This window comes from Antedon bifida, chromosome 5 (assembly GCF_963402885.1).
Source record: "Antedon bifida chromosome 5, ecAntBifi1.1, whole genome shotgun sequence".
In the NCBI taxonomy this organism is placed as follows: Eukaryota; Metazoa; Echinodermata; class Crinoidea; order Comatulida; family Antedonidae; genus Antedon; species Antedon bifida.
Window position 1 is genome coordinate 6,836,333 of NC_136230.1, and position 20,659 is coordinate 6,856,991.

Genomic DNA, 20,659 nt, shown 5'->3' on the forward strand with positions numbered 1-20,659 from the left:
AACTCATAAGTGTTTATGTGGAATGATAAACTTGAAAGACATTAAATGAGGTTACCGTCCAAATATGGAGAAAAAAGTACCCCAAAAATATTGTTTTAAAGAAAAATACTACAATAACATACACATACAAGGCATAAATCATTAAGTTCATAAAATTGAATAGTCGTAAAACTGAATAGTCGTAGTAAAATTGGGGTTAGTCTTTTATGGGTTCTATTGTGCATTGATTAAAACAGAGTAGATTTTTAATTAAATATTAATAACAAAAATAAATAATTAGTAAATTGCTTATTATTCAAAAGTAGTTACAAAATGTTAATTTATATATTTAATAAATACTGTATTATTATTATTTAGGATTAGAAAATAAATAGATAAAAAGATAGTAGTAGGTCGCTTGGCCTATTTGCAAGAAGTCGCATGTTCGAGTCATAGATAGTGTTTATTTTTAAGATCATTCATACACTTTTCACATCGTCTAACAAAAACTGTTTACACCCACCAGGGCGACAACACCGGTATTTTGCATGACGTGTGTCCGCACGGTGTGTTTGGAGTTTCGCTAGGCAGTATGAAAGGGGTACTATTACTGAGCTACGATCAATAACATTACATATGTTCGCAATTTAACACTATAATTTGCTAGCTTGTTAATGTTCATAATATGAAAATACAATCATTTAAATTAATAACAATAAATTTTAAAAATTTAAAGACTGGTGGGGTAAATGTTGAGCACGGAACAAGCATGATTTAGGTCTGCAAAATGAAAAACATGTTATGATTCTACTGCAGTTACTGCAGTAAGTAAATGTTGTTTACTCTTTAACCTGTTTTGTAATTATTTAGTAAGTATGGGTAATCATACACAATGTTTATAGCCTTAACAAATTCTTCATTAAAACATAATATGTAGTTACTGCAGTAACTGCAGTAGAATCATTTTTAAATGATCTCTAACTCAATTTCCTCTCCGAAGTGTCAGTAAAACATTTTTATAATGTAAAATTTGAAAACTTATCATTATATACATGTAAAAAGATAAAAATTAAAAAGACTTTTGATCCGAACCTAAACATTCCTTTATATACACATATGAATAAATTTATGAAAAACTAACGCCATTGTCTTACAAATAAAATTTAAAATTACTTATACTTATACTATAGCAATCTGAGAAAACAGAGAACTTATAGTAACTCCTCATTTTCCATCTAATGGGAAAGAAATCCAAAATAAATTCGCCATGGTAAAATATAAAATGGCACCAGGTACCCCTCATAGAATACTATTGTTACATCAAAGAAACACAAAGTAAAAAATCAATTTTCACGACTTTTTTTGGTCATTTGCTAAATACATAATTCAGAATCAAAATGCTCATGTAAGGATTACATTCCCATTTTACAAATCTTCTAAAGACTCTTTCGTTGTGATGACCACACTGACGTTGCCCTGTTTCGGATCTTGGCCTTTTCTGCCGCGGTCTTTAAGTGGTGCAACATGGTGCTTGGCTTCTCCGCCGGACTGTGCCATAAAGATGGCCTGACCCATGAATGTGTCCTTCACGAGGTTATGATTCCAAATCTAAAAAAAAATGTTTCTTTATGTATTTTTTGAAGACTCTTAAAATATTATAAGTTTATCTAACCAACGTGTCTACCATTGTTGCAACCAGATAAAAAAACAAATGATAAAAGCATCCCTGGGTCCACAAACAGGCTGGCATTTATCAATCTTTGTGAAGTGAATAAATAAGGCTTTATTTGTCACACCAGTATTGTTTTTATCTTATGGATTAGACTTCATGGAAGATAAAAACATTTACACATAATTACTTAGGTTATTTTATTTTATTTATGAGGAGTGTGTAAAAAAATAGTGAATAGAAATTATATCCTTACCTCGACAATGATTGGCTTGTTAACGTTGACACGGTAGAAAATGGCGCTGAAATCCCACTCAGGGTTCAGGCTATCCTTCTTAATCTCTGATCTGACCTTATGACCTTCACAGTTAATGTACACATATGGGTCAGCACCTATACAAAACAGAAGATAATAAAGAGAATTTCTAAATTCGTAAGATAAAAATAGGATACTACAGTAATTAAGTGTAAAGCTCTGTCTACACTACCAAACTTTATGTGACAAAAAAATGTGATGTGCCCATATACATGATGACATCATATCACTGCCATATTTGGGCACATCACACTTTTTCTTGTCAAACTAGACAGAGCAACAAACCCCATCCTATATACAACTAGAGAAATCTTTGGGTACAACAATAAACAACCATGTATACGTATATTTATTCCACATATGAAGTACATATCACGGAACTAACACCGCATTCTAACCACGAAATAATAAAAAATAATTGAAACCTGAGAAAGCTAGGGTGAGTAAACATAGATGGTTATGTACACAACCATTTTGCATTGTTTCCTCTATCTCAAAATTAAGCATATTTATTGTATTTACCTCCTTTTAGATCTTGTTTCTCTAGATTACTGGCAGACAGGACTTGCACAGATGTCACTGCGCATGGGTACTTCTTGAGAGGGTTCGAACTCTTGGATGGAACAGACTTCTCAATTTGCCTATAAACAAATAAATAATCAATTAAATATTATCTAATTCAATATAAGTATACACATTTAGAACTTTATTGAAGACTTGCCATAGTGGGATCTTTTAAGTTCACACAAGCCAGATGTGTACACTGGACCTCCACTGCGCTTATTACTAGCTGAATAATTCGTGTTTGATTCAATGACCAGGAAATATTGCGAAGCGCTTAGAAGCTGTGAGCATTAGGCGCTATATAAGATTGACATAATTATTTGTAGTGTTCGTAAATTTCTAAAACTATAGAGAGCCATTAACGGAATCAATCGCAAGTATGGTACAAAACAAACAGGATAAACTTGTATTTTAATACTATTTAATCCTCTTAACATGTGTACTATTAACTGCCCTAACGAAAGACTACTACTTAACTATGTCGTCGTCGTAGTTGTTGATTCACAAAGTTTTGTGGCTCAATAGAAAACAATTACGAATCTACAATTTATAAATAAATCTTTAACAACTTGAAACTTAAGGGCGAGGCACAACCACACTGTTTACATGGAGGCCGCCGTGATACAGTACTTCTTTTTGTGCCCTCATTAGACCAATTCAACAGGAACACTATATTATTATTATTATTAAGCACAATATCTTATGAAATAACTGGAAATAATACCCACTTGAATTGAGATCCACCATCACAGAAGAACCTCATCATGAATCTACTTTCTTCGTTAGGGCCGAACGTTGATGGTACTACGATGTAGCGCCCTCTCTTCAAAGTCTGTTTCTCAAAAACGCTCCTTGAATTAATGAATGTTGATGTGAAGGCCTTGGGTTTAACACTCCTGAGCAAATATTTGCGATTTGCTTCAACCTAATCAAAATAATTTTTTTTAAACAATTTATATTCTGCTGTAGTAGAAATAATACCATGAATATTGGACTTGGAATTCGTGAATTTGTATATTAGTTTTTTAAAAATATATATATTTAGCTATTAATTACTTGTTGTTAAGCTCTGTCTACACTATCAAACTACTTTGAAAAATGTTTGATGTGCCCAAATATGGTAGTGATATACCCAAATATGGTAGTGATATGACATCATCATGTCCATATATGATCACACTTTTTTGTCACATAAAGTTTGATAGTGTAGACATAGCTTTAAGATATTACCTTCATAACATGAAACCCAACAGTTAGGTTAGCTTGTTGCTGGTCTGCCCTCACATCTGGCTGTGTCAGCTGAAGCATGACATCATCCTCATCATCGTCAATGGTAACCAAAAACTAAAAATAAATAAATTATTATTAGCTGTATCAATCAATACTTTGATATACTTAAGTGGGAGACAAACTGCTCAAAGAACTTATTTGAAAAAAAATTAATTTATTAGAATCTTATGACAATTTTCTGCAAACAATAATCACATACAGTAGTTTGTCTCATAATTTAAAAAAATAATATCAAGAAATAATATCCATAATAACATAACATAGTTTTAATTCAAATAATCATTTCTCTCTAATACAAATGCCTGACGCCACAAATTGACACCAACATGACAATAGACAATTATTATTCATTGCCTTGTCATTTTTGCGAATGGCTACACAAGCCTAGCTCCCAATATTTTTTAAAGATTTAAACGACTCACAAAAATGATACAATTTGAGCAAAAACTGTGGAAACAGCAGAAGAATTAAATGTTGTAATTTTGTATTTTATTGTTGGATGATTATGTTTTTTGCTTTGGAGACCCACTTGATAGCTTGATTTAGTTCGCCTTTGGGAATCCTGTCTCTCTCTATTGTTTGTTATTTTTTTTTATATGCGAGACAAAATAAATGAAATGAAAAAAAAAAAGATTCACTTCTCAGAATTTTATACCTGAGGATTTTTAAGGAATGTTTCCTTGTTATTGACGCAACCGCCTGCTGACGGCCCTTTCCAATCAGCATGTATCGTCTTCTCATGCCACGTACGGTGCAAGGTCAGGTACTTCTTGTTGGGCATGCGACAGATGACCAGGTTCGTAAAATTTTTCAAAAAGAGATCATACGGCATCCTAATAAATAAATTTGATTTTCATAATGAATTAAAAAAAAAAACATTTTGAGGAGGGCGTTTGTTCCAAATGATGTTCAATGGGGAGGGGTAGTTTATTCAAAGTGGTGAAATTATTCGAACAAATATGGTACATAACAAATTAACTCATATGACGAATAACTAAATCTTGCTTATAAATCAAGTCTAATTTGAGGGAGTGGAGTATTGACTAGGTCAGTGTTGAAGATAAAAAAGAACACCTGGTCAAAGGTCAGGATTGAACCTGGACATTGGGAATTAAAGGAAAGCATTGTAGCTTAAGTTAGTATTATAGAGCTCCTAAACTTTGTTTAATTAAAACTATTAACATTTTTTTTGTTTAAATATATTTTCTTACCAAAATTCTCCATCATCTTTTACGGTTACACCCATTTCCTTTCTTTTGCTTTCGCTTACTTTTTTCCATTCATCAGAGCTGTTGATAAAAAAAATACAATAACAATAACAGTAACAGTAACAATAAAAATAACAATAATAATAAAAGCATTTCTAATGTGCCATATATCCAATCAATGATTGTTCATAGGTGCAGTACGTACATTATAAAAATTAAAATAACTTTAGAAAGCAAACAAATTGCTAAGTAAATAGCAATAAAGCTCTATGAGTATAAATACTAATAAATATGCCACAAATAAGAGGAAGCCTTCATGTTTAAATATGTATGTAGTTAGTACAAATCATAAATCGTATTTTTAAACTTCACGACTATCAAAAATACTGTATAATTACCCATCACTCCATGGGCCATTCCATTCTTTCTCGCCCCAGGGGTTACGTAGACGAACCAACTTGACCTTTTCACGGTTGAATAAGCTTAGCACTCCATGTTTACTCAGTTTGACATCTTTGACCCCTGTGATACCATACGCATGACCTTTGACCAATCCTACTTCGGTTTTTGCCTCCATTTCATCAGCTGATTTGATCTGAAGATTCAAAATTAAGAATTACAATACTGCATAGTATAACAATTTACAGACACATGGAAGTGGAATTGATGTTTAAGGATTAGAACCACAAACCATAGAATTAGAAGGTAGTCAGTCATCTTACTGCTTTTGCTCTAGCCCAAAGTTATAGCCCAAGCTTGAGCTGGAACCTTTATTTAAAGGACACCTTAAAGGCCCATTTACACTAGGGCGATAACGATCGACGATAAATAGATAAACATACATTTTTCGTGGATAAAACGAAAGAAATCAGAACAGTTTTTGTTCTTGGACTATAGGATAATCATGTATGTTGGTTGAATGGGAAAGTGTCCCCTTTAAATAAGTGTGTTCCTTTAATATAGGGGTATCTCAAAGGAGCAAGTTTTACTGTGACTGACTGGGACCTTTTTTGCTGAACAAGCAATACATAGCATGCACTGAAGGCAACATACACAATAGCAAATACAGGATAATGTTTATAAACACTACAGCAAACCACTATCCACACCTCCATTGGTTTTCCACTGTACCTCCAGATAGCCAGAAGGTGTAGGTGGTCTTAACTTAATACCTTTAACTAGATGTTTGTAAGACTTGGCGAAAAATATATTATACTACCTTAATTGAGCAGCTCATTAAGAAGTTGCGATGGTGGGCTTTGCGGAGTTCAGCCCACAGGTCCTCCTTCTCTTGTTCTCCCTCCTGTAGCTTGGGGTCTGTGAGTTCAATTGTCTGGGCGACGCCAGCAGTGAAATCTGTTAAGGCATCTGCAGTATTGCCTCCATCTAGGTTCTCATAACATCCACTTAGCCTAAAAGTTACAAAACAATTTTTCTTTATTTTTTATCAACAGTTTTCATGTCCCAAAAAGTGACCCCATAAAGATAACAATTTTCATAATAAGACTATTATACAGGAATATACCAGAAACTCTCCGGAAAAAAAACCAGACTTTTCTTTAGGTTTAATAGGTGCCAAATTAGTTTTTATCATGAAAAACACATTTGGAATACTAGCGTTTCTAGAAAACCAGCTATATTAGTCCAGGTAAAGGGTGTCCTGTATTATTAGGGTTGACTGAACAATCTTTAAGGTTAGGTCTATGATTAAGCATAAATAATACAATAAAAAGAGAATGCTAGGCTCTAACTCTCTCCAATTTCACACTACATACTGTACAAATACAAAAGAAACTCACTTGGCATAGGCTTTCTCAAGCAGGGCAGACCAGAATTCATTTTTGGACTGTGAATGTATATAAATAAGCTCTCCATTAACTGTTGGCAGGCGATCATCGATCACAACTTCAACCCAGGCTCCAAAACGCCAGAATCGGAATCTGAATACTCCGCAATAATTATCCGGATTCTCTTTGTCCCATTCCTGATCCTGGATTTTCGGGATCACCTGTAGTAAATCGATTTGCCTTAAATGATTGATTTTGCTTAAGTGAGATTTATTAATATATCTAAGCAAAAATATTTGCTTAACTTTGTCTTTTTCATTTAAGATGAATAAAACCCTGCCTGCCCAATTTTTCTGCTAAGACGGTTTGATAAATAATCAGTTATTTATTACTTATTTGCTTAAGCACTTCTTAAATATTCAGCTTAAGCAAAAATATAAGCAAATATTGATAAATGCCAACTCTGTACTGTAGATTTAAATTAAATTTTTTTGACAAACCTTTTCAAATATTTCTTCCTGTTGAGCAAGACTAGATGACGCTGCTACAAACCAACAGTTGCCAAGCTGACCCTGAGTCACATCACCGCTATCGGCGCCCTCAACAAGTAACTTAGGATCCTCACAAATATCCTAAAAAATATAAAATGTGAGTTGCCGAAATTGTATATTCTACAAGGGCTTTCAAAACTATTCTTTACTGTACCACAAATTGTTAACTAGACTGCTTGACTACTTTACTACTAGGGATGATGTTTAAATCTAGCTACCATAGAACCCCTGTTTGGGACACCCCTATTTAGGGTACACTACTATTAAAGTGACACTTTTTCGTCACAGAAACAAGAAACCGTATACTGTATGTTTTAACACTACAGAGGGACACCTGTTTTGGTCCCAAATGTGTCCCTTTAATAGGTTGAGTATGGTGTGTGTTCTAGGCACATGGTCATCAAACCTTCAACTTTAGTGTGACCAGCATGTGTATAGAACAGTGGAACATCTCTAGGGGACACCTATCAAAGGGACATTTTCCTGAGAAACATGGGGAAGTATATGTTTACGGCCAACCACCCCTATTCAGGGGACACCCCCATTAAAGGGACATTTTTGGGTCCCTAAAGTAGGAAATTATCTGATGGCACAATACCCTGGTGTATAGTAATACAGTTCACATAGCACTGCAGTTACAAAAACTACTGTAAAACTACAGTTTACTGTATACAGTATAGATAATAGGTACTCCTATATGGATGGAGTTTGTTCACTTCCTTCCATCTGGAATACTACTGTACCTTTGGTCTCTTCCATACAAGTTGTCCCGGAGCGCTCCTGGTGTGAAACAGCGATTTGCTCTCTGCCGGAAACAAAGGATCTTCCCAGAGTGCTCCACTTGCTTTTGCAGCCTTGCATATATCCTCGTAATTCTGGTTACCGAAACGAGTCGGAGGAGTTCCAAAAAGTCCTCCCATTTTATCTTTAAAAAAAAAGAAAAAAACCATTTAATTATATTGTCATATTGAATAATCAAGAACAAATTACCAATTCATAAACAGTAGTATAAAACAGGTTAAATATACTGTATTTGTACTGTATATTTAGCACTAGGTAACTCTTTGTAACTTTATAGTAAATAATGTACTGTTATGCAGTCTTTGTTTGACTTAATTAAGTACAGTACTGTATATAGGATAAGGAATTTAGTATAAGTATTAATCTTTATTAAGGCCAATCGAAGAGCGGTATATGGTAATAAAAATATAGAATCTATGTTATTCCTTATGACCATTTACACACAACACGGAGGATACTGTACAGGCCTTGTTTTTTAAGGCGAGTGAGTGAGATCACTCACCTAACACACTCCTAAACTGCCCTTAAGGAGTGCGATTTACAACACGCCTTCTACACACGAAAATACAAACAGCACACATACAACACCCCTGAATGTATTGAGGAGTGCAATTTGTAGCACACCTATGATTTTCAAAAGACAAGGCCTGACTGTAGATACAGATTCTACAGCATGTGGGACAAGCTATGCGATTTTCCGTTGATCTGTGTAAATTGGCATTTAGACTTAATTAAGTGTGGGATAAGGAAGTGGACGACAATTCCATGATTATTTTTTCAGATTCTTCATAGAATTTTAAATTACATTTTAATAATGTGTCAATATTATCAAATTTCAGGATTTCCTAATGATTTCATTTACTAATATTAATAAATACAAAATATGAGCATTTGATACTGTATGTAAGATTTTATTTCTTTGATCTTTTACATACTGTACAGTAGGGACTTTTTTTTAAAAGGTAAAACAACAACTTATCTTTAGTAATTATAATTTCAGCTGGTGTAAATTTTATGCATAAAAACCTTTACAGTAAATGATACTTTAAATAATTATGTTAGCTTTGTCTACATGCAATCATTCATAGGTAATAAGATCAAAGTCCAACCAAAGGCAGTGACTGCAAACAAAGATAATCAATTAAACAATTATAATATTCAAAATATTTCATTTTCTTTAAATATTAAACAAGGACAAAAAATGTCTTTTGTATATATATGTTTAGTAAGTTACAAAACATTGCGCCAATTATATTGTTAGTAACAGTAGCCATGACCTAATATTTTATAAAATAAATAATTGTTCTCCATAAAAAATACAATAATTACTTTATTTGTTGTTATTAATATAAGGTGTTATTAATATAAGGTGATTGTGTTTAACATTTGACATTCAAAGGGAAAAAACATGCTGCTACATTGATTGCAAATTGTATTTTTTGAATGAAATAAAGATACCAAAGATATGGAGTTAATCCAGGGACATCTACAGAACTTTAATTTTGACTTTAATACCCCAACACATTCTGGTGTCCTGGGATTCTTGGTAGGAGAATTTACTGATGGTATTGTGGGTTGCATTTTCAATGAGATCACCTAAAGTTAACTAATCTTCCTTTTATTTTGAATTGTATAGAACTGGAAATTCCATACATTGTACAGTTATGATACAATACAGAACAAATTCCTATCTACAGTGCAGAAACTGACATACAAAAGCAATGAAAGGCTCATTCAAATTTTTATATGTAAAGACTAAAATAATACTACAGTAGTTGCACAGGGGGCGGAGTCACCTTTAAGTTTGTGCAATTTGTCTATAATTTTATTTTGCAAGCGTTAAATCTAGTTTAGTTTTACTGTAGCTCATACCGCTTGGTAGTAAAATTGGGCTACCATTTCAATTGGATGTTATATGGTGGGTCTAGGCATAATCTTACTTTGTAAAGGTTCCTATTATATGTGTGCATTTACTGGTAACTACAGTTTAGGATTATTAAGGGAACACCTACGGGATCCATAAAAGTGTCCCATTAATAGGGGAATCCCCTTATAGGGTGTTACTGTCAATGGAGAAATATCCTATTTAAGATTACAGTTTTCAAATTTTCTTTTTCCTTTTTCTGTTTGTACATTTTTTTTATATGAATATTCTGAAATAAAAAAAATTGAATTGAAAAATAAATTATTATTCAATTTATTTTATACCTCTCTGGTTAAAGATATATTGTCCCCCTAAAAAAATATTTTTTTAAATTTTGTTGTTGAATATGTTATTTTAATGTCACATAATAGTTATTCACTCTCACAAAAAATTGGGTCTGAACAAAATTGTTTTATCTGATTTTATAGGTGAAATAATTTTTTTCCCCCGTTTTTTTTTCTTATGGAAGTGAACAACTTCATTAAAACTGCAAAATGGCCTATTCAAAGTTCGATTTTAAAAATCTTTATTTTTCATGATTTTGGGGAACAATACATCTTTAAAGATATTCACCTCGTTAGTTTCACAGGAAAGCCTTAATAGGGATGTAGCCTTTTTAATAGGGATGTCCAAAGGAGGGGTTCTATTGATATTAATTTCCACCCATCCATTTTGTAGCCTTGGAGTTTACACCCATAATTATAAAGTAAAGTATGTCCATGACACACTACAGAAGCACATGGGATTTATGAGTTACTTATCTTAATCAATTTCCACTGACTGAAAAAATTATCAAATTTAAAAGCATTTATAAGTTAAAAACACCTTGATTTAGTTGTGGAAGGGCATCTGTTCAAATAGCAATGAAATCAATGAGAAAGCAAACATGAAAAGTTAATTTATAATGTGTACCATTGTAATTTGTTTCAATTTATTATTCTTTTGTTATTCACTAAATAGCGCATCATACTACCGTAGCCAGATATCTGGTGAAATCAATTTCAAACAATTAAACCAAACACTAGTGCAGTATCTGGTGTTTACACAAACTATAGATTTAACTCTTCTTCTATGAACTTCTAAGCTGATATGAATAAAATCTTAGTCTATGTCCAGGGTGTGTTTGTGTGATCAATCAACTCTTTTACAGTATACCTCAGTGTCATTAAATAACAGTGATATTAACTGATGAAGTACCTCTGATTCTGATGGGTTTCAGTAGTACATTCAATGCAACTGATAGGTTCAGACAAGCGCTTTCCATCGATGTGTGTCACAAGTTTAAATGGCCAGTGTTTTTTCCCTTTGAATGCAAAACAATGTAACTCGCTGATAGACTATAATTCATCTCAGCTTTTAAAAGTTATACAGTGTATACAGTAGCAAACTGTTCTATTAATGGTTAAAAACTATGCCATTTGCATATTGTTGTTTTCAGAATACAGATGCAATATTTAATGAATACCATATATCCTTGGGTATAATCCGACTTCAGGTCTAATCCCACCCCCTACTATCCCCGGGTATAGTCCCAGAATATTGACCTTTGGTCTGGATGTAGAGTAGGCCTCTCTCTAGCCAGATGTGTTTTTACAAGAAATACTTACCAATCATTTTTTCCTGAAACAGGGTCTCCTCAGGTATACAGTAGTCCCACTCCCCAAAGTTGGCCCAATTTTGTGTTCTAGGTAGGTGGGATTATACCACAGGATATACAGTTAATAAAAAATAAGAATTTTATTTCACTGTATGTCTCTGCTACTAAAGAAATAGAGTAAATTTATTCACAACCTTATTTGAGCAGCAGTCATATATCCCTGCTGCAGAAACATTGTAAACTAGCAATAATCATGTAATTATCTCTGTTTATTTTTAGAAATATAATCAAAGCTAATGGCTGAGCAATATGGGTCGTTTTAGCAAGATACCACTTTACTATATTTATACACAAAAGAATATTATAATTTTGTTTTTTTTTAATACAGTAGTGAGTACTGTACAACATTACAAGCAATCAGTAGTATAACTGTAGTGCTACAAACATACTAAATTGAGGCTTCAATAAATAAATGTACTGTATGTACAGTATACAGGTCCGGATGGTTATTGTCCGATTTCTAGTTCAGTAATACAGTTTGCAGGGAATTGCTAAACTGTGCATTTACAGTAAGTGAGTGCAGTATATGTACAGTATAGTATCATTAAAAAAAAATAAATTGAAAGAAAAAACTGTGTTTTAATACAATACTATTTTACTTATTTCAATAATTAAATTAAAATTAGGGGCCCCGGCTTCACAAACAACTGTACAGTAGTACAGCACACTCTCATCACTAACAAAATTAACGTACCAAAATACTGTACTCTAATGTGAGACATAAAGCTCTGTCTACACGATCAAACTTAATGTGACAACAAAAGTGTGATGTGCCCAAACATGGTAGTGATATGCTCAAATATGGTAGTGATATGATTGACATCATAATCATCATGTCCATATATGGACACATCCCATTTTTGTGTCACAAAAAGTTTGATAGTGTAGACAGAGCTTTAGAATGGTAGTCACATAATAATAATAAATGAAAACTTGTAGCGCCGGTGTCCCCCACCCATGTGGAGCTCATGGCGCTTTGTGCATTTAGCATCCCAGAGTTGTGACACTCCGGATTTGAAGCAAGGACCCACATTTCACTAGAACATTTTTACCACGGCTTTCATAAATTTTGCCAGCAATTTCTTTTGCTCCAGCTATTGTCAACTAAATGCAAGTCAAGTACAGTAACAATGGAAACAGTTATTTATTGTCAATCAAATCATCTGCTTGTAATAATAACAAAGAAAGCATTGTCATCAAGACAGTAGATCTGTTTGTAAAAATAAAGCTCAATACCACCCCCATAGTATTATACCTATGGTCATGCTTGAATTCACAAGGTCACACATGTACAAGGACAGCGTTTGTATTATGAGTAATAGAAGCACATCCACTTCAGATACTGTATTATATTATATCTCTAATATAAATAGTTTACTTAAGCCTCGATCCAAACACGCACACCCACAACATACATTCTTCAAAAACACATTACAAACTGGAGAAATTATGTTTTTTTTTTATCCATGACGACCGCTAAAAATATTACATTGGAATTACCTTATAGATTGTAACTTAAGAAATAAAAGTAGGCCTACTCTTGTATATTTTAATTTTGCTCACTGAAAGGTGCACATAGGCCTATAGTTGGTGGGTTTTATGGAAATTTAAATTAGAGTGAAAATCGTTGAGAGAAGTGCAAGATTGGTTGTTTAACTGCATTTGTCTGTGCATGGAGCTAAAATTATAAATTAGTCTAATTTCTCCATGGTCTGTGCATAGGCCTAATTAAATGTAGCTTATTTTGTGATTTTACCACAGAGCTATAATTTATAGTTCCATGATTTTACCATGCTTAACACCTTTTCATTTTTGTGGGCAGTTCTAGGAAAATTGAATGTACTGTACTACAGTGTACATAGTCTAAAGCAAAAATAACTGGATGTTAAATTTGTCTAAAGCCTATCAATCACTTCAAAGAGATTTATCCACTTAGCTACTTTACTCAATCAATTACTATTTTATACCCTGTACTGTACCTACAGTAAACAAGTTTATAATATAATGAAAAGATACTTTTTAATATTCATTAATTAAACCATGGCCTAATTAATACTAAAATAAACAACAGTTAAAGTAGAAAAACAGTAATATCAGTATATTAAAATCTAAACACACAGACACTAAACCACCTGACAAGCCTACAGTATCATAAATTATTTAATTAAGTGAAATGTCAGAATCATGAATAGCCAATTGAAAGAATAGCATTCCAAACATTTTTTATCTTTAAAATAATAAAAGTTTAAAGTAATTCAATACCTACAGGAAAAAGAAGACAAAAGTGAAAAAAAAGACAAAAATAACAAAGTATAAGTAATTTAATATCATTAGCAGGAAAAGTCAAATGAAATCAACAAAAATTGAAAAAATGAATAGCTATAAAGTTCACAATAATATAATAACGTGGTATTGCCCTATCTACAGACACACGCATTAATAGGCCATACACAAAAGATTGATAATGAAATCGACACAAAATGATTTGTTTTATTGTACCAAAATATATCCATTGATGAACCATGATGATAGTTGCACTATATACTAATAAAATATTAAAGTTGGTTGATTCTAATCATTTTATTATTTGTTTCTCTGTTGTATTGTGTACAATAAATAATATTTTAGGCCATGTCCATATATTTCCACACTTTACAGCAGTCTGCATAGTAAAAATTAATGAGAATTATTGTACATGCTTAGGCCAAAATGTGATTTCTTAAAATCCTTTAACCCGGCTAGGCTTAATAATTACAGAATGCTAACAAAAGTACTTAACTACCGTAAAATTAATAGCTATTTTCCATTCACCACAAAGTAATCAATAACAAGTAGGCTTGGCATCCTTCCCTTTGATGATCCATGACTACGTCCGACGCCCCCAACCAACCTCAGTCAGCAGGTAAACAACAAACCATTTTCAATATCGTCGGGTTAGTTCAGGGCCTAACAATCTCCACGTTTTGATAGCATTCAAAGTCATTGAAATATTATATAAACGTAAACAATACTTTCAGAATACTTACAAATATCAAGTATGATACGGCAGAAAACTTGAGAATAGAGAAATATGCGATAAAACAGTGGATTTAATCCTGAAAATGACAGAAACACACTCAAGCCCCGCGCGAACTCAAAATAATCTCTGCGGCAAATCAACACACAACAAACAACGCCCTTCTTTCCTGAACCGCGATAGAAGGACGTATTTGATTGGTTGAATTAGTAATCATTTCAAAGATGTCTGCGCCCATGATAAAATTGCATGAACAAAAGTGGTAGATTAGTAAATAGTTTTAGTATTCAATTCATTGTTTTTTTTTGTTTTTAAATTATGCACAATACGTCTAGTACATTCGTTCAAAATGAGTTGTGTATAAAATGTATTTTATAGCATTTAATGAATTTATAGTCCACTCATATTAGACTAGCCTAGGCCTAGGCCTATAGTATAGACTACTCTAGCTAGTCCTAGGAGGGCCAGGCAAGAAGGCCAGACCTATCAAGCAGTAGATGTCTAGGCCATAGAGTAAAAGTAAATTGTGGTAAAGTAGTATTCCTAAGCCTATCAAGTCTGTCAACAACAAACTTGCATTAATAATAAATAAATAAATAGGCCTAATAGATTATACAGATCAGATAAAATTTAATTTAGTAATACTAAATAGAATAATTAATATTATTTATTAAAATTTATTGTTAATTAATATATTAATCAATCAAATCAAATTTAATATTCTTGTTTTATCTTCCAGATACAATCTACAGACAAATCCAATATGCAAATTAGATGATATTGGAATTTTATTATCAATAAAGCAATATTCAAATAAAGATGACAATAAAAGATATAATATCATCACTAGGTGATAACCCATACTTTGGTGCTGGATTTGGCCTAGTTGGGCTAGGCTCTCTATTAGCCTTAGCAAAGAAAGGCTCGCAGTATGGAATGATAGCCTTTCGTAGAAACTTTATGATGACCTTAGAAGTGCCGAGTAGAGACAAGAGTTATTACTGGTTGCTTCAGTGGATAACGGCACACGCAAACAAAACGCAGCACTTGAGCGTGGAAACCACGTTTCAGCAAAGCCAAAGTGGCAAAATTGACACAAAATTTGCTTTTGTACCGAGTCCAGGAAATCACTTTTTTAGGTAAATTATTTTAAGAAGACATAATGTTATGTTCAACTGTATAAACATGATTTTTCTTTTTTCACATCCAATAGCCATTACAAAACTAGAATTTAATTCGTCACTTTGACGAATTATAGGTGATCATTTTTATCATTTTACTGAAATTAATTTTTTTTTAAACATGCACGTACGTTAACATACGATCGGAAAATGTTGATGTATGCCATCCTATTATATGCTTATAGTGCTGAGTTGTGCCTATATGCCATATACAATATGTACAGTATATACTGTATATCTATATACAGTGTAGCATAGGTGAAATTACGGGACACACATGTTCTAATTTTTTGGCATGATGACGTTATCAAACTAAACTTTAAGATGACAATTTCGAAAGATAATTAATTGAGCAAAAAAATATAAGATTTGGAAAAAAATTTGGCACGTAGAAGCGCTGTGCGCGCTCTTTGAATTGTGTATAACTTTGACGAAAAATATGAAAAAACTACTTTTTCACTTCAACTGGCCATATGTTAACGTTACAACATCCGATAGGCTTAATTTTTATATGAATTAATATCTACATTTCATCAGCTTTCATAATAAATTATAATCATCAAGGTAACCTTCAATTCTGAAGAGCTGTAAGATATTCAAATTTACTGCGAAGGTGAAATTACACGGCCTACGTTATTCAAGTTTTTACGCGTGATGACGTCATTAAAATGAAGATAGTGTCAACTCATGATAAAGATAATTAATTAAGCAAGCACATACTGAAAGTTGTGCGAAATTCGAGCACACATAACCAAGATGCGCTCTGTTGAATGTGATAATCTACACAAAAAGATAACAAATCCTAATTTTTAAATTCAAGTGGCCATTTGATGACGTCAAAACATTTTGTACGTAAAATGTGTACATGAATTCATATCTACAACTCAATGGCTTCCAGAATAAGTTTAAAAAATCGGGGGTCATCTTGCATTCTGAAGAATTATTTTCATTTTAAAAAAGACCTATTTTTCACCATTTTCAGAACTTTTGTAAAATAAATGTGCGCATTTTGTCATTTTTAACGTGCTCATATAGCGTTATTTTAAGTCGGAACTGACTCAAATTTGGTGAATGTACTAAGGATGGTGAGTAGAATGAGATTTGTAAAAAAAATTCATATTTGTTACGCTTTTTAAGTATCGCGCGCGCAAAAACGCATTTTTGCGCAGTAATTTTTTGAAACACGCAAATGGCCTAATTCATGCTCTAAATTGATCAAAACTTAATTTTGAGCGTTTTAAATTTTTAACGCGCGATATCACGCGCATGAACCTACGTGCGCGTGCGTTTTTATTTGCTAATATTTTTACCCTTGATCTGAAGTTTACGTGTAGTGAATTTCATTAATATGTGATAATGAATTATGGAGATATGATTGATAATGTGATTTCGCAAAATGGCGTATAAATGTCGTCACGGATGAGTGATCACGCTGGAAAGCTTATTAGGATTAAGTTGTATTATTTGAAAGATATTCTGAAATTTTTGTAATCATTGACATTAAACTTTTTTAGATAATTGTTACACAAAATAGTGTACAGAAACAATAAAAAGAAAAAAAATAATAAAAAAAAAAATAATAATAAAGATTTTATACAATAACAATAGGTGATCATTTTATTCTAAATGATCACCTAATTAAAGAATGAAAACTAGCTAGAGGCAGGTGGATATCCAGGATTTTTTTAACAGGTGGGAGCGCTAACATGACTATATTAATAGTCTGTCAAAAACACTGATATCAAAAAGTAGTGTCAAGGTGAAGCGCTCTGTATCCATCCCTGTTACCAAGTAATAAACTTGGCTGAAATGATAAAAAAAATTATAAGGATTTTCACTAATACATATTTACGTTTATTTTGAAGCTACAAAAATAGTTGGATTCGAGTTGAGCGAAATCGGGAAAAACAAATGATGGACCTTCACTCTGGAATACCGTTTGAAACCGTGACCTTGACTGCACTTGGAAGAAACAGAGCCATGTTCTTTGAAATCCTCAACAAAGGTTGAACTAGCTTAGATTTATATATTTTTACTAAAGCTCTGTCTACACTATCAAACTTTATGGGACAAAAAAAAATGTGATGTGCCCATATATGGACATGATGATGTCATACCACTACTATTTATATATTTAAACTTATTTATGCAATTGATTTTGTAACTATGGACATGCATTTCTGAAATAAAAATAAAATGAATGAATATTTGGGTATATCACTACCATATTTGGGCACATCACACTTTTGTTGTTGATAATGTAGACAGAGTTTAGGCCTATATATTTATATTGGGACATTGAAATTGTTCAAGTGGAACATTACAGTTTTGAAGTTTGAGTTCTTTAAAGCAGAACAATTTTAATTAATCAATGATAAAGTAATGCATTACTTGATAATACCTTCACTATACACAATGGCGTAACACAGAGGCCTAAGGCGCGGGTTTAGGAACCAGGCATTTTTAGCCTTTTTTGACGTATTTTAATGCCTGTTTTTTCCCCTGGGCACTGCTCAGGGGCTCCCATAAGCTCTGGGGCCCCTGGGGTTAGCCATTGAGCGCTCATAGCCGTTATGCCCCACTGACTATACACTTGTTTTAATGTTAATGCTAACTTTGTGGTTTATTAATATTAGCAAGAGAGATGGCATTGGAACAACAGGAAGGCAAGACAATTATGTACACGGCAATGGGGTCCGAGTGGAGGCAGTTTGGTTATCCTAGGAGAAGACGACCAATTGACTCCGTCATATTAAATGAAGGCATATCCAATTTGCTAATAGATGATGTTAAGGAGTTCAACAATAATCCAAAATGGTACTCGGATAGAGGTAAATAATCCTATAGGATTATAAGTTAATACTGTACCAAATAACAAGCTGGTGCAAATACAATTTTTATCTCATTAGAGGAGTATCCAACAATTTGGAAAAGTTGGTGATTGTGCGACCAGGAGGACTGCATTATAGTATAGTATACCATATGTTTTTTTTAGTACTGTTATTAATTAATTATATAAATTTTTTTTCTTTTATCACAGGGATTCCCTACAGACGTGGATATTTACTACATGGACCACCAGGATGTGGAAAGAGCAGTTTCATGTACATTAACAAATTTTATCGAATTACCATTATCAACTACATCACTTTTTGTGTATTAGAAATTGTTTAGTCAGGAGTACTGTACATTAAAAATTAAGACGTACTGCAATACTAACCATAAGTGTAAATCTGACACATTTCATCATCATCAGCCATTATCCATCCACTGCTGGATGAAGGCCTCAGCATCTCCAATACCATCTGTCTTTTGTCTTCCTGTACCAATTGGTACTGCTCCAATACTGTTGGAGTTCATCTCTCCAACGCTTTCTTTGTCTGCCTCTGCTTCACTTTCCTTCCATTGGTGTCCACACTGTTAGCCCTAAATGATTTCATCTACTTCATCCTAGAATGGCACTGGCAGGAGAACTCCAATACAGCATCTGTGTTCTGAACCTGAGTGATAGAAGTCTGACAGATGACAGGCTCAACCACCTATTAAACGTTGCTCCACAGCAGAGCATCATTCTACTGGAGGATGTAGACGCTGCATTTATTACCAGAGAAGAATCAGAAGAAAGTAGGTATCTAAATTAATTGGAAGACATCTTTTTCGCAGGTGCTGCCACTCTGGTTAGAGAGAGATCGTGGGTGTCTTTTTTATGACTATATGCTGTTTGAGATTTCTTTTGGGGATGTACAGTAGCTAGAAAATAAAGTATGGGTGCCATGGGTAGGTGGGAAAAAATAACACTACTTATAAACCAGCTGTTTCTTGGGCGGGTGCTAAATGTTTAAATTTGGGTTGATGAAATACCTTAAAATAAGTTTTAGGGTGGTAAGAAAACTTTGAATGTCGGCCCACCTCCACCCAGCACAAGTACATTCATGTTCTTGTGCAGCTCCTAATGGAGAAGAGTCGCTTTCTTAATACCTATACTAATTGTATTTTAGTTGCAGGCAAGTATCAAGGCCTAGGGCGTGTCACTTTTAGTGGATTACTCAACACACTGGACGGTGTGGCATCTACAGAGGCTCGCATTGTATTTATGACGACAAATTATATTGACAGGTATTCTACGTTATTCAGCTATTAACCCAGAGATTGCAAGTTTGTGTGTATCTTTTTAACAAGAAAAATAAACTGGTATATGGCAAAAGAGTCATTTCAATAAGCAAACATAGAGAGCATATTTTGCGATTATATTGAGTTATTACAACATAGAGGGTGCTATATACATTTTCAATTTACTGTCTCGCACCATGGAGATGCTCGCACTGAAAAAGTTGGCAGTACAGTGAGTACATATTACTTAGTATCATACTTCTTGTCTTTTATAGATTGGATCCAGCGCTTATACGTCCAGGGCGTGTTGATGTCAAACAGTTAATAGGCCATGCAACTCCTTATCAGCTTAAACAGATGTATCAAAGATTTTATCCAGAACTCGGCCCAGAAAAAGCAAATGAATTCGCAAATCTTGTAATCAAAGAAAACAAGAACGTTAGTGTAGCCTCTGTGCAAGGCTTTTTTATGTTTCATAAAAATGATGGACTAGCGGTATTAGAAAACATTGCGAAGATCTGGACATTATGATTGTTTACTATCACTAGGCAACATCAAATACAAATTGGTGCGATTTGAATTCTATTAAACCTTTTGATCTTCTGC

General features: G+C 33.2%; 2 protein-coding genes across 5 annotated transcripts; one reads left to right on the forward strand and one right to left on the reverse strand.

The window, feature by feature from the left end:
* Window positions 1–590: 590 nt before the first annotated feature.
* Window positions 591–14,883, reverse strand: LOC144843538 (calpain-5-like). Its single transcript, XM_078700341.1, has 13 exons — window positions 14,773–14,883; window positions 8,108–8,289; window positions 7,314–7,445; window positions 6,826–7,034; window positions 6,246–6,438; window positions 5,425–5,621; window positions 5,030–5,107; window positions 4,474–4,651; window positions 3,759–3,872; window positions 3,257–3,453; window positions 2,487–2,605; window positions 1,905–2,041; window positions 591–1,587 (listed from the first exon to the last, which is right to left on the reverse strand). The coding sequence occupies exons 2-13, from the start codon at window positions 8,282–8,284 to the stop codon at window positions 1,405–1,407; spliced, it is 1,914 nt and encodes a 637-aa protein (XP_078556467.1). The 5' UTR covers window positions 8,285–8,289; window positions 14,773–14,883; the 3' UTR covers window positions 591–1,404.
* On the forward strand, window positions 14,715–20,584 carry LOC144843541 (mitochondrial chaperone BCS1-like). 4 transcript variants are annotated; one of them, XM_078700347.1, is made up of 8 exons: window positions 14,715–14,746; window positions 15,502–15,901; window positions 17,809–17,948; window positions 18,580–18,774; window positions 18,984–19,047; window positions 19,398–19,567; window positions 19,942–20,059; window positions 20,329–20,584. In XM_078700347.1, exons 2-8 carry the CDS (start codon window positions 15,582–15,584, stop codon window positions 20,582–20,584), a joined length of 1,263 nt encoding a protein of 420 aa, XP_078556473.1. In that variant the 5' UTR covers window positions 14,715–14,746; window positions 15,502–15,581. The 4 variants fall into 4 exon arrangements, with proteins under 4 accessions (XP_078556473.1, XP_078556471.1, XP_078556474.1 ...); XM_078700345.1 differs by lacking the exon at window positions 14,715–14,746 and adding an exon at window positions 15,001–15,032; XM_078700348.1 differs by lacking the exon at window positions 14,715–14,746 and adding an exon at window positions 15,002–15,021.
* The last annotated feature ends 75 nt before the right edge of the window (window positions 20,585–20,659 follow it).

What these genes read in the sequence shown, in the direction of transcription:
- LOC144843541 (XM_078700347.1), top strand. Translation starts at nt 15,582, where the DNA reads ATGACAATAAAAGATATAATATCATCACTAGGTGATAACCCATACTTT. An exon ending in CTTTGAAATCCTCAACAAAG is followed by an intron (nt 17,949 to 18,579) that starts GTTGAACTAGCT and finishes TATTAATATTAG; the next exon opens with CAAGAGAGATGGCATTGGAA. An exon ending in CAGAGAAGAATCAGAAGAAA is followed by an intron (nt 19,568 to 19,941) that starts GTAGGTATCTAA and finishes ATTGTATTTTAG; the next exon opens with TTGCAGGCAAGTATCAAGGC.
- LOC144843538 (XM_078700341.1), bottom strand. Translation starts at nt 8,284, where the DNA reads ATGGGAGGACTTTTTGGAACTCCTCCGACTCGTTTCGGTAACCAGAAT. An exon ending in AGGAAGAAATATTTGAAAAG is followed by an intron (nt 7,035 to 7,313) that starts GTTTGTCAAAAA and finishes GATTTACTACAG; the next exon opens with GTGATCCCGAAAATCCAGGA. An exon ending in TAATGAGCTGCTCAATTAAG is followed by an intron (nt 5,622 to 6,245) that starts GTAGTATAATAT and finishes TTGAATCTTCAG; the next exon opens with ATCAAATCAGCTGATGAAAT.